Source organism: Myotis nattereri (genome assembly GCF_964212035.1).
Source record: "Myotis nattereri genome assembly, chromosome: 4".
Taxonomy (NCBI): domain Eukaryota; kingdom Metazoa; phylum Chordata; class Mammalia; order Chiroptera; family Vespertilionidae; genus Myotis; species Myotis nattereri.
In genome coordinates, this window is record NC_138079.1 from 42,580,001 (window position 1) to 42,594,007 (window position 14,007).

General features: G+C 38.9%; 1 protein-coding gene across 1 annotated transcript in view; it reads right to left on the reverse strand.

Moving 5' to 3' along the window:
* Nucleotides 1-11,108: 11,108 nt before the first annotated feature.
* DMGDH (dimethylglycine dehydrogenase) overlaps nt 11,109-14,007 on the reverse strand; it is a gene marked incomplete at its 5' end in the record, with an annotated part of 53,888 nt that continues 50,989 nt past the window's right edge. The window contains one exon of the mRNA XM_081090500.1: nt 11,109-11,711. Coding sequence (XP_080946626.1) covers nt 11,496-11,711 — 216 coding nt within the window. The 3' untranslated portion in view covers nt 11,109-11,495. The remainder of the gene's footprint in view (nt 11,712-14,007) is intronic.

Below are 14,007 nucleotides of genomic sequence, written 5' to 3' on the forward strand. Positions count from 1 at the left end.
CTTCTAAATTTTAGGTCTGTGCATATATTATCTATTTCTAATAACATTTTGTTAATAGTAATACTAACATAATTTGCATTTAAACAAAAAGTAAAATGCATTGTGAGAACAGGGTGCCAAGAATAAATACCCCTCAATGAACATGTTTGGAAAGCCCAAAGGCTGTGCACTAAGAAAATCACGTAGATGCTCTTGTCTCTTGGTTTCTCCAGTTTGCAGTGCCCCTGGTTCTTGGCATGGTGCTCACTGGCTATAAGCTATGCTCAGAAGTCAGGATACCTGTGTTTCAGTGCTTCCCTCAACCTGTTTTTGGTTCAGTGCCTTTGAAATAACTATTGCACACAAAGGTTAAGCAATTTTAAACACTCTCTAAATGCTTAACCGTTGCAGTAGAGATAAGGATGGCAAGAGGTCTTTCTTAGAAAACCTGAAATTCACTAAATAAATGTGGTAAATTGTGGTTGGTGTTACTCATTGCCCCATTTACTACCCTGAATAGTCCAGAAGGAGATAGACTCAAACATCAGAAAGAATAGCCAAACTTTGTTACTTTAGATGCCAGCTATGAAAGTATTTTCATAATACATGTGGAAACTGATCTGGTATGGATTTGTTTCTACCATGTCTGAGTGAGGCAGGGGGAGAGGACCTTCTCAAAGGCCTGTAAGGTCATATATTGGACTTACAGATGAGTGTTCTCCTAGTTGCCAGTCATAAGCATAAGTCATAACCATTCTCAGAGCTAACTACTAAAGGGTGTCCCAAAATTCACGCAAGAAGTAATTTTGATAGAGAACACAGGTTTATAATTAAAAATTGTACATTTTTTATTGCTTCATAAAGTATACAGTATAGGGTTATTTATGGAATAGCATATTGGGTAAATGGATTATTATGTCTCAATAGCAAGCACCATTAACTGCTATTGCCTGAGCAGCTGCATTTTCAAAGAAGAATGGTCCGATGGTGCCTCCAGCCCAAAATCCGCACCAAACAGTGACACGTTGTGGATGCATTTGTTTCTCAACAATCACTTGTGGATTTTCTGAAACCAAAATGTGACAATTTTGTCAATTAACCAAGCCATCAAGATGAAAATGAGCCTCATCGCTGAAGATGATTTTGTTCGAAAAATCAACATCCATTTGTTGTGTTTCCATAATCCATTCAACAAACTCTATTCACTGTGCGTGATCAGTAGGCTTCAGTTCTTGAGTCAATTGAACTTTGTAAGCATGAATATGCAAATCTTTCGTGAAAATACGCTGTAGAGAACTTCTCGAAATGTCCAATTCTTGACCACGGTGCCGAATTGATGTCCCTGGACTATCAGCAACACTCTCAGGAACTGCTTCGATGTTTTGTGTTGAATAACTTGTTGAAGGACGGCCAGAGTGTTTAAGATCACTAATTGATCCAGTCTCCCTAAACTTTTTAATTAATCTCTTCACAGCTGATGAAGTTAAATCCCTATTCTGACCATATTTTGCACGAAACTTGCGAACTGTAGCTGCCAAACCTTCATTATTTTTAAAATATTGCTCAACAATGAAAACGCGTTGTTCTTTTGTGTAGCGCTCCATTTTTAATAACCCTGAACTGTCAGCTGTCACGCTATCGTTTTTTTCATTGGCAACACTTTACGGCACAAATGGCGTAAAATTCAAATCTTGCGTGAATTTTGGGACACCCTTTATCACTGCGTTAACAATCATCAAGGTTCCAAGCACACAGGTAGCTCATTCTCTGAAAGAAGCATCTTCAGTTTAGTGTTGGTTTATTTTGTGTGTTGGTGTATGTGTGTGTGTGTTAGGAGGAAAAGGTCAGATTAAAAAAAGATGAAAGATTTCTTTTAGCTCCAATATTCTCCAACTTTCAGAAATTGATAATCCGGATAAACAACGGCTTGGGGCCAACTTGAATTGAAACTCCTTTGACCCCCTCCTCCTGTCCATTGTTTATCACCTCCTACCTCCTTAAAACCAACAAGGCAAGAGTAGAGATTGGAAATAGCAACATATAAAGAGATTTTGGAGAGAGAAACCAAGATAGCAGCATAGGTAGACACCTGAAATTGCTGCCTTGCACCACCACTTCAAAAATACAACTAAAAGACAAAATGAACATCATCCAGAACCACAGGAAGGCTGGCTGAGTGGAAATTCTACAACTAGAAGGAAAGAGAAAAGCACACTGAGACTCAGAGGAGGTGCGGAAGTAAAGTGCAGAGGTACAGAGGCACACGGAAAGGGCTAGCAACTGAGGACGCTGTTGTCTTTTTCAATCGGGAGGGAGTCACAAGCTCCAGACTGCTCTGAACTCCAGTTCTGGGCGAGTCTCTGGGGACCCAGATTCATACCAGGAGAAACTGGACTGTCTGGCAGCAGGCAGAACTCGAGGGAGGCTTTCTCTCAGAGGTGCTTGCAGCGATTACCACGGGACACTGAGACCCAGGGCCTCTTAGGGCAGGACTGAGGATCAGCCATAGCTGTTTGCTCCACCCTGTTGATTCCCTGAGACCCTGCCCCACCCAAGCCATGCACAGAGGCTTTTGCATATGAATGACCTGGCCCTTTGCAATCTAAAATTACCTAACAAACTGCAGCTGGGTCAAGAGACCCAGAACAGCCAAAAGAAGGCCCAAGGCCCCACAGCAGCTTGCATTGCTTCTCAGCTGGGCCTCATTTTGGCACCTCCAAATCCCAAACAAAGAAAAGGAATCTGCAGCTCTCTCCATAGCTCCTGCTGGGTAGCCTCAGGCAGAGGCTAAATTAGCACCTCCTTAGAGATCCAAGAGCCAGTGTACCCAGTGGTCAGAGTGGGACCATCCAGATTACAACTCCTCAGATCCATAAGGGACACACTCAGGGGGCAGACTCAGTGAGCACCAAAACACCACTGAAGCAAGTCTTGCCCCATAAGGGTGTCTACAGCACAGAAGTTCTCCCATCATAGACACAGCTGATTCTCACAGCCAATTGGCCTGGAGGTCAATTCCTCCCAGTGATACCAACTACAATCAAGGCTTAACTACAACAAGAATGTGCACAAAGCCCACAAAGGGGAGCACCAAGAGTGTTCACCTCAGGTAATTGGGGAGGCTGAGCCACTGGGCCCTATAGGACACCTAGCACAGAAAGCCATCTTATCAACACAGGAAAGCAGCCAAAATGCAGAGACAAAGAAACAGGTCACAAATGACAGAAATGGAGGAAAGCAAACTACAGGATATAGAGTTCAAAACCACAGTTATAAGGTTTTTCAAGAATTTTCTAGAAACCGCCGATAAATTTAGTGAGACCCTCAATAAATCTAGTGAGACCCTTGAGGATATGAAAAAGGACCAAATAGAAATTAAGCATACACTGACTAAAATAAAGAATATTATACAGAGAACCAACAGCAGACTAGAGGATCACAAGAATCAAGTCAAAGATTTGAAATACAAAGAAGTAAAAAACACCCAACCGGAAAAGCAAAAAGGAAAAAGAATCCAAAAATATGAAGATAGTGTAAGGAGCCTCTGGGAAAACTTCAAGTGAACCAACATCCGAATTATGGGGGTGCCAGAAGAAGAGAGAGAGCAAGATATTGAAAACCTATTTGAAGAAATAATGACAGAAAACTTCCCCTAGAAATAGACTTACAAGTCCAGGAAGTGCAGAGAACCCCAAACAAAAGGAATCCAAAGAGGACCACACCAAGACACATCATCATTAAAATGCCAAGAGCAAAAGACAAAGAGAGAATCTTAAAAGCAGCAAGAGAAAGAAAGTCAGTTACCTACAAGGGAGTACCCATAAGATTGTCAGCTGATTTCTCAACAGAAACTATGCAGGCCAGAAGGGAGTGGCAAGAAATATTCAAAGTGATGAATGCCAAGAACCTACAACCAAGATTACTTTACCCAGCAAAGCTATCATTCAGAATTGAAGGTCAGATAAAGAGCTTCACAGATAAGAAAAAGCTAAAGGAGTTCATCACTACTAAACCAGTATTATATGAAATGCTGAAAGGTATTCTTTAAGAAGAGGAAGAAGAAGAAAAAGGTAAAGATAAAAATTATGAACAAGTACATATCTATCAACAAGTGAATCTAAAAATCAAGTGAATAAAAAATCTGATAAACAGAATAAACTGGTGAATATAATAGAATCGGGCATAGAAAGGGAGTGGTCTGACAATTCTCGGGGGGGAAACGGGTGTGGGGGGTGCAGGAAGAGACTGGACAAAAATCATACACCTATCGATGAGGACACTTGGGTGGGGGGGTAAGGGAAGAGGGTGGGGTGGGAACCGGGTAGAGGGGAGCTATGCGGGGAAAAAAGAGGGACAATTGTAATAATCTGAACAATAAAGATTTAATTTTTTTTTAAAGTGATTTTGGCATAGCATTTTTTGTGTATGAGATCGCACAAAAGTGCACCAGTCAATGGATTCTCAGAAAGTGAACGCACCCATGTAACCACCAAGTTAACTAACAGATCAAGAAACAGGATGTTGCTGTTGGCACTTTGTCTCACTTCTTCATTCCTTCTCCTTACTTTTCACACAACCTAAGCCTTCATGTTCACACAATATTTATTATATACAACTGAATTGCATTCATGTTTTCTGTACTGAACTTTTTACATCATACACCAATTTCTTAAGCAGTTCTAAGCTAACTCTTTTCAATCATGCTTAAATATCTCAACCAATGTGACCACTGTATTTAAAATAGTCATACTGTATGACCAAGAAGGTAAGAATCTATTCTTGCTAGATAAGAAAGTTTTATATATACATAGCTTTTAAAAAGTGAAACGTGTACATAGTTTTTTAAAAATGTTAAGTTAAAGAGGTGTACAGCGAAAATTAAGTCTCAACACCTCCTAGAAACACTAGTGCATTAGGCCATGTCACAACTTCCCTCCATCCTAAGTAGACATGTTTGCATCTCTTGACCTGACCCCTTTGGCCAGGGCTGAACGGATTATGTTTGTGTTGTATGATGGTCATTGTCTATTGCTATATAATCCATTTCATGATCTTTCTCTGCTCTGCTCTGTATCACAGGAGAGGTCAAATCCTATAAACTACATGTCCCAGGCTCCTTTACCTCCTTAGCTCCAGTTAGGTTCAGCAAATGGGAGGTGCTGGTAAGAGCCGGGAGAATGGGAGGAAGAGAGAAGTCAGGGTGTTACTTCCATTCATTCTGCTTTGGGTAGCATCTTCAGCAGCATAGCTGTATCTCTTCTGTGGTTCCAGCTCCCACTAGCAGCTCCTCTGTCTATGGTCCGAGTATCACCTTGGCAGCCCCTCAGGGCATTCCTTCCTGGTTCTCCAGGTTAAGTTCCCTCCTTTGACCTACCGGTTAGAAGTTAGTCACATGGAGAGGCCCATGGAGAGACAAACTCTGCCAGCCCCAGCTGTAACAGTCACCCTTGGTGAAAAACCAGACATGTGAATGAAGAAGCCATCTTAGCTAGTGAGATGACCAGATTAAGTGAGGGTCACTTTTTTAAAAACCCTACCTTTTTCATATGACACAACTATTTTTTAGTAATAATTACGAAATAAAATGAATAATAATGACCAGAAGAGAAACTGAAAGGGTGAAAATATTCTCCTATAATAGTAAGAAACAACAAATGAATAAGAAAAATAGACATAAAATAAATACTATAGTACAAAAAAGCAAGAGGTTAATATTTTTAAATTAATGTTTTTTTTAAATATATTTTAATTGATTTCAGAGAGGAAGGGAAAAGGAGAGATAGAAACATCAATGATGAGAGAGAATCATTGATCACTTGCTTCCTATATGCCCCACACTGGGGACTGAGACCACAACCTGGGCATATGCCCTGACCAGGAATTATACCATTTCCTCCTGGTTCATAGGTCAACACTCAACCACTGAGCCATGCTGGATGGGCAAAATTAATGTGTTTTTTTTTAAAAAAAGGGAAATATATCTACAAATTGAGCTGTTGTGATAAATTGGTCTACTGGCTATAAGTAATAAAGTCACCTTTTCTGTTTTTAAGCCTTAAGCTTTGCAGTGACTTCACTGAAATTAATCTTCTTCATATATTAATGTTTAATACATGGCAGAGCCAGATTTGTCCAGTTATCTTTGCACATAGTTGATTGCAGAACATTTTAAGCTTTTAATTTCTAAAGCTTCTTTTACATGACCAACAGATGTATCAGTAATTAGAAAAAGACTTTAACATAATGATAAGTTTGGCAGAGATTCATAAAAATGTCCTTTAACAACAAACTGCAGAAATTGCAGTACTGTCTACATCTCTGTTCCCTTGGGAACAATCATAGTAACTTTCAAATATCTCTTAGTTAAAATTTTTCCACAGAAATGTCCTTATCAGAAAATCTATCATACATTTCTATTATATACTAGAAGCCCGGTGCACAAAATTCAGGCACGGGTAGGGTCCCTAGGCCTGGCCGGTGATCAGAGCCGATCTGTAGGGCAACCGGTGGGGCAACTGGGGAACCCCTGCTGGCACCCACATTGGCTGGCCTGGTGCCGCCCACTGGATGGCCAAGCCCCCCACCACTGCCACTGGTCGCCTCCCTCTGCAGGGCAACTGGCAGGACAATCAGGGGCCGCCGCTAGCATCGGCCTTGGCTGGCCTGGGGACAGTGACTGGGGGCAGCTCCTGCATTGAGCATCTGCCCCCTGATGGTCAGTGTGCTTCATAGCAACCAGTTGTTCTGCTGGTTGTTCTGCTGTTTGGTCAATTTGCATATTAGGCTTTTATTATATAGGCTGATAAATATTTCTAAAGTTGCTCTTTATCTTCTAAAATCAGAGAAGATGGCTGAATGATAACAAATATTGACATTATTTGATGAAAAAGGTCAAGGCATTCAAATACTGCTTCTTGACTTCTTCTAGCTGTTTAAGGCCAGCATCTTTTGTTGTTTTTCCTGGGATTTTTTAAAATTTGATTGCTTTTTCTGAATAAATGACCATTTCCTTAGTTTTTTTCTAGTTAATTGCCTTTTCCACAATTCCTACATATTGTTCCTTTGATTAGAATCTGATATAATATTTTATGTAAATAATTTGTCCAGTCACTAATAATTTACTGAAAAGTTACAACTTAGGTAACTATTAAATTGTATTACTGATGTGGCATTATATTTTCTTAGTTCTTCCTTTAACTTTAACCCAATTAACAATTTAAAAAAAGAAGCTTGAATTTTAAAGATATTCAAAGTCAGTAAGATATTTCATGTATGAATTAAAATTTTTTTACTTACTGAACACAATATTATGCCTCACAAGTTTTCCCTCTATTTCATAATGCAAATAATAAACATAAATAGAAACTCTAAGTGATCACACAGAATGACAGAACTGAAGAAACTGAACCTGCTTCTTTGTATTTATGATCACTCTGCTGTCCTTATTTCCAACATATTGTTTAAAGGATAACTGGTTCTATGAGCCCTGAAGGCCCAAACTATGCCTGAAGAAACATGAAGTTTCCAGCACTAAAGCACTTACTTGGAAATGAATGCATGCAGCTGAGTTTGTGAGTGTTATGGGCTTACAGTATAACTAAGAGTTCTTTCTTTTTATTGAAGTATAATTGGTATACAATATTTTTTTAGTTTCAGGTGTACAGTATAATGATTTGACATTTATATACCTTAAAATGTAATCATCTGTCACCATGCAAACTTATCACAATATTATTGGGGTTCTTTAAATTAATTTCCATGTAGAATACAATATTTATGAAGGTAGGTAATAAAAATATGCTAATTTGAAAGAGATAGATAGATAGATAGATGACCAAAACATCAACAATTGCAACAACAAAAGATTTATACTAAACTGTTTTTGGGGGAGGAGGAAAAAAAGGAACTGAGATACTTAATGATATCATTGAGCCTACCTCTAGATTTCTTGTATGATTTAGTAAAATAAATAATTGCTTAAACTGCTGTTAATGGGGTATTTTCTTACTTGTAGCCGATTGCTTTCTGATACCCAAGGGGCATTTTCAGCCTTTAATATTACATCTTTCATCTTTTGACATTGTTTGCCATCCTCGCCTCAAAATGTTCTCTCCCCTTAGGTTTCATGGCACCTTTGTGACTAAATATAACATTTGCTGCTGTTGTTTTGGTTAAATGTTTGACCTCTCTATTTTGTAAGCTCTATAAAGGCAAGGACCATGTCTGTTCACTGCTTTCCAGTGCGTGGATTGCAGTGTAGACTAATGAATACTTTACCAAGGAAAGTAGTTACTCATAGAACTTTCAATGCAGAGAAGGCTTTAGTAGGTGATTATGTAATTTGTGCTTGGTTGGTGGCAGAGCTGGGAAAAGCAAGTCATCTGGCTTTCAGTCCAGTAGCCTTTATACCACTTTGCCACCTCACTTCATGACATGCTAATACTCACAAAATCATACCTGGATACAATATAATTAAGTAATATGTTTCCCTTTTATATTCCACTAATGGCCCAATGCAAGAAATTCATGGGGGGACGTTCCCTCAGCCCAGCCTGCACCCTCTCCAATCAGGGATCCCTTGGGGATGTCCGACTGCCACTTGCAATCTGGGACCTCTGGCTCCTAACCACTCACCTGCCTGCCTGCCTGATCACCCCTAACTGCCTCTGCCTGCTTCATCGCTCCTAACTGCCCTCCCCTGCCGGCCTGATCTCGTCCCCGAATGCTCTCCCCTGCCGGCCTGATCTTGCCCCCAACTACCCTCCCCTGCCAGCCTGATTGCCCCTAACCACCTCTGCCTCGGCCCCCGCCACTGTGGCTTTGTCCGGAAGGATGTCTGGAAGAATGTCCTGAAGATATCCAATCTAATTAGCATATTACCCTTTTATTAGTATAGATAATGTAGTATCTATAAACTACTGGCCTATTCTAGAGATTCACTGATGGCAGAGAGAAGACAGGATGATCATTTTAATTTTTACATGAAGATCATCAGACAAAAGTATAATTAACTGAATTTTTGGTTCCCTGCTTTTTTGAGACCTTGGCTAAAGGATGCTATTTCCCAATTGAAACTTTCTTCTTTTCAGAGCTGCTGTGTTCCCTAATGTCAACCTTTCTTTTTGCTCAATTCAAATATGCACAAAGTCCTCGCACTAAAATTCCCAAATCTAATCTGTCTCCTATTCAATGTCCCACACAGCTTACTTTAAAATATTTTTTTCTGTCGCCTTTCCTATCTGTAGAAAAGGATAAAGACAGGTTAGTTAGGATGTGACCATTAGTCACGTAACAGCCATAAACATTTTGAGAATGTGTGGACTGGAAATGCTTTGACAGTTCCAAGAAGCTTTCCAGGCTCAAGAGAAGCAAGTGTCCGTCATTCGCCATCATATCCTTGAAAACCTTTTTCTAAGCTGTAGACACGGCTCCCGCCGACTTGGGTGCTCTCAGGCATGCCAGGCGTTTGCTGTTCACAGCCGACACTAGTCTTGGGCCCACGCCTTTGAGGCCCGAGTGCATGGTTCACTTCCCAGAAGCTGCGGGTTTTAGAGGCTCTTTTGAGTCAGGGTTCTCACCTAAGAACTGGCTGCTAGCCGTTGGGAGTGAGGGCTGGAAGAGCGGTTCTTTCACTCTCTCCGTCCCACTCAGGGCCCCTCTGCTTATGAGGAGCTCGCCTTGCCCAAGGCTCCAAAGCTTCTCTTTCCACATGCCTTTTCATCTCCAGCTTTTAGTGCTCATCAGCTTACTCTCTGGGGGTTCACAGTTCGAATTTATGCGGGGAAAAATCTGGTTAACTTGGCTCATCTTTCCATTGCCAAGTGGTTTGTCAGTCATAGGTCAAACCTAGGCCAGACCACTGGCTGGGTGGAGGTGGGGTGCTGGGGTGACCTGCAAAACCAAATAGCACCTAACACATAACAAAGAAGGAATGGGGCAGCTTCTGAAGGAAATCAGGATGTAAATTTCTTTTATATACTGTGGACAGGGTTTCTTTAAATGTTTAATATTCATCTCAACATTCCATTCTTCTATTGATCTGTTTTAGGGCTATATTAACTGTATGACATGAATTCAATGCTGTACTTTCATTATTGCCTCTTGTTATTATAGTGTAAAAAAAAAGAACCTAGAAGAGTCTATCTTGCAGAAGAGAAATCCAGAGACAGTAAGTGAATATTCCAAGGTTACAGGGCTACAGAAAGGTAGAAAATGAGAATAGGGATCTCTTGATTCCCAACATCATTAACCAGCACCTAATACCAGAACTAAGATATAAGGTCTGGATAATGCTTGATAATTAGGAAATGTTTGTTACCAAGAGGATTTCTTCCTTTTCTTATTTAAGAGGACACTCCAAAGAGAAATAAATGGCATGTTGAGGTGTTCTAATATATAATTACTGTTATGAAACACTTAAAATGCAAACTTGACACCTTTTCAAAACTTGCAAGAAATTATTTGAAAATGTGTAATAATTACAGAATCTTATCACGCTTCATATTCAGCTTTTTTGAATACCTAAGAAAAGTTCAATAAATGTGTAACAAGTATATAATAAATTATAAATGATCAACTACCTTTTATAAAAAATGTGACTTACTCAGTGAACTAAAGCCAAATAATTTCAAGAAGTATATCAAAGATGCATTTTTAAATGAATTTGTTTTCTTGCTGTACACAACTTTTAAGCTCTTGTTTGACCTGATTTGTCGAATACTTTGTGAAATGATATTCAGAACAGCACAGAGTGATGTCAACTTACATTAATTCTTTCCCAAAGAGAAGTGTTCAATATTCAAACTGTGTTTGTACTGGCACAACCTATTTATATTTCAGCTTCATTTCAGAAGGTTTACAAGTATCGCTTCATTTGAAAGACTGTTCTTTTTTTGCAATTTCTCTTCTAAAACAACCTTTGAAAGGACAATAATAATGTCCCATAAAGCTGCTTTCAGGGAATTTATTAAGAAAGTAAATATTTCAGAGAAGTGAATAAAATGTTATATATTAATATTAAATTATACTATTTTCAACAAATATATATTATGAGAAATTAAAATTATTCTTTATCAACTAAGAAAATATTTCTCAATGCAGTAAATCCATTAACAGTATTGCATGTTTTTATGTAAAACATAATTTATTAATTTGTTTTCATCTAATAAAAACCATATGTATATGTTCCTAAAATTCTTCTAATTCTTTTAATTCTGTTGTAACAATGATTGTATATTAATTAGCAAGTGCCAAGATATTTTACTGATTGAATTTTATAAGAAACAATATAGGATAATAAAAATGGTCATTTCCAATTTCTTCATTTGAAACAACAATGGCAAGTGTTAATCAATTATTCTGTCTTGCTGAGGAAACAGGAGAAAGATTTTAAGATTCTAAATCTGGATTTTGATGATTTTGAAATGAATCCTTGGTTTCCTGTTCCCACAAATCAATTATAATTTTGAGTACAATCGTGTAGCAACCATAATTCAGCTGACTGCTGAAGGTCTTTTTCAAATTTTGTCCTTTCCACCTTTTTTCTGAAGTCGGTTTCTGGTTGGTTCCGTCAATACCAAGGGTTCTTGAATGATGATTGCTGGGTAATGTTTGCCTAGTAGTTCAACTTCCACTTGTTGTCCCACCTTACTCAGCTCTATGGGGACGTATGCAAAAGCCAGGCTCTTCTGGATGCTGTAACTGTAGCTTCCAGAGGTCGTGTTGCCAACCACCTGAAAAACAAGACCCTGCAATCTTCAGCAGCCAGGTCACAGCTCTGTGCTCCCCCTCCCGATGGAAACACATTATAGACTCAACTCACAAATAAGTCTGTGGGTATAACACCAGGAGGAGAACTTCACTTTTTTGAGAAAAATTAATGAAAATGTATAAATTATGAAAAATAATTCTCAAAGTATATGTCTATATTACTTTGACATTTTTTATTTTAAATAATAACAACTAGTGTTTTAATGCCTGGCAGTATTTTGCTCGTTTCATGCCAAGAAATCTAATAGGAAGAAGAATTTAAATTATTGCCATACTGTTTGATAATAGAAGAGATGCTTTTTAAAGTTTAAATGAAAATTCTCTTCTATTATCAAACAGTATGGCAATAATAAATAAATGGGGGGAAAAAATCTAAAAACCCAAATGCAAACTTAGTTAACTATCCCTGAGGGGGTTCAAAAAACGTGCTCAAAATGGTGCTCAATTAAACTACTTATTAATATATAGTCAATGGGCTCTAGTCGGTTGCTCGGTGATTAGAGCATTGGCCCATGGATTGAAGAGTTTTGGGTTCGAGTCCAGTCAAGGGTACATACCTTGTTTGCAGGCTTGATCTCCAGCCCCAGTCAGGGCACATTCGGGAGGCAACCAATCAATGTGTCTCTCTTACATCAATGTTTCTCTGTCTCTCCCTCTCCTTCCCCTCTCTCTAAAAATCAATGGAAAAAATATCCTCGGGTGAGAATTAATAAAAAAACAAAAACCAAACAATTCTCTCTCTCTCTCTCTCTCTCTCTCTCTCTCTCTATATATATATATATATATATATATATATATATATAGTCAATGGGAAGTGAATATTCCTTATGACTTACAACTAGCATTTAACAATTCCAGGCAATTGCCAGGCACGTAAATAAATGTTAACTTTTACCCTCTCTAGCTCTACTCTGTACATTCTAGACAACTAGCAGAGGCCTAGTTCCAAGGAATTAACAGAGATACAAGAAAATATAACACGAAATCAAGACTGTCAACATAATGAAGCCAGGATTTGTTCTACACTTTCAAGGCGGTGAAACTAGATAGGTGGAGATGGAGGATGACAACTTTTCAGGATGAGTGGAGACATAGTGTTAGGCAGGAACAATCCAAATTAAGGAGGATGAAACAGGATAACTTGGGAAGGCAAAACAGGACAATACTTGACAAGGAATCAAACTCAGGAGAGGAAAACAAAGCTTTAAGCTACAAAATAAAGAAATAAATTTATAAAACAATCCTGATTAGAAGATAAGATTAGTGGAAACCAGATCTAAAGGAAAGGTTGAAAGGGAAGGAAAAGCAGATTACAATGTAAGTACATATGTCAGGTTAAAATGCCACATTTAAAAATGTAAAAGGAAGGCAACAAAAGCAAAACCTGGTTTACAGCCCTGCTCCACACGGCTTCTCCTGGGTGCACACATGCACTAATCCTCCAGCCTCCCAGCCTAGCCCAGAGGGCTGGTGACCCCAAACATTCATGGGCGTGCATCTGCCTGGTGGTCGTTCAGCTGCCTCCACAAGGAACCCACTAGTCAACCGTCTTATGATAGTGTATCTAGTCTTTTAGAAGCTACACTTTGATGACATTAAATATAGACTCCTATCTCTGCAGCCCTAGTTGTTAACTATCTCGTTGAAATCCCAAATCAGAAGCTCTCCATATCATTTCCCAACTTGTTATGGTGAGAACTGGTTGGTTAGAAACAAACAAACAAACAAACATCAATGTATTCGTTAGTAAAGGCTTCTCTTGAAGATTATTAACTGCCCAAGTATTGCCTAGAGAACACACATTTTTCTCCTTTAGATCATAGGTAAGTGATCTAAGACAGCGATCTGGGTCAGGGAGGTTGGAGTTTTAAGCATTGCTTTTTGAAAGTCCTTCTTGGTAACTTCGGTTTCACTTCCCAGTCTGTAAAACAGAGATCTGTGTCTGGATTCTTGGGAAAGTTACCCTGACTTGCTTGGGCGTCTTAAGAAAACAGGAAGAGGCCTGGGCAAGTCTCTTGACCAAATCCCCTAACTCACGGGGTCAAAACCCCACAATCACTCTGAGACTGTGTACACCATTTCCTCAGGACTTCCTATCTCTTAAAAGCCCAGCAGTGATTTCTGCGTTAGTAAGTTAAAGAAATAGTAGTATATTTATTTTGTGAATGCTATTTTGAAGACATTTATCAAATGCTTTGCTTTCTGCTACTTTAATTTCTCCTTTAATTTCTCTCTAACCGAGGAGTTAGTAACCCAGAG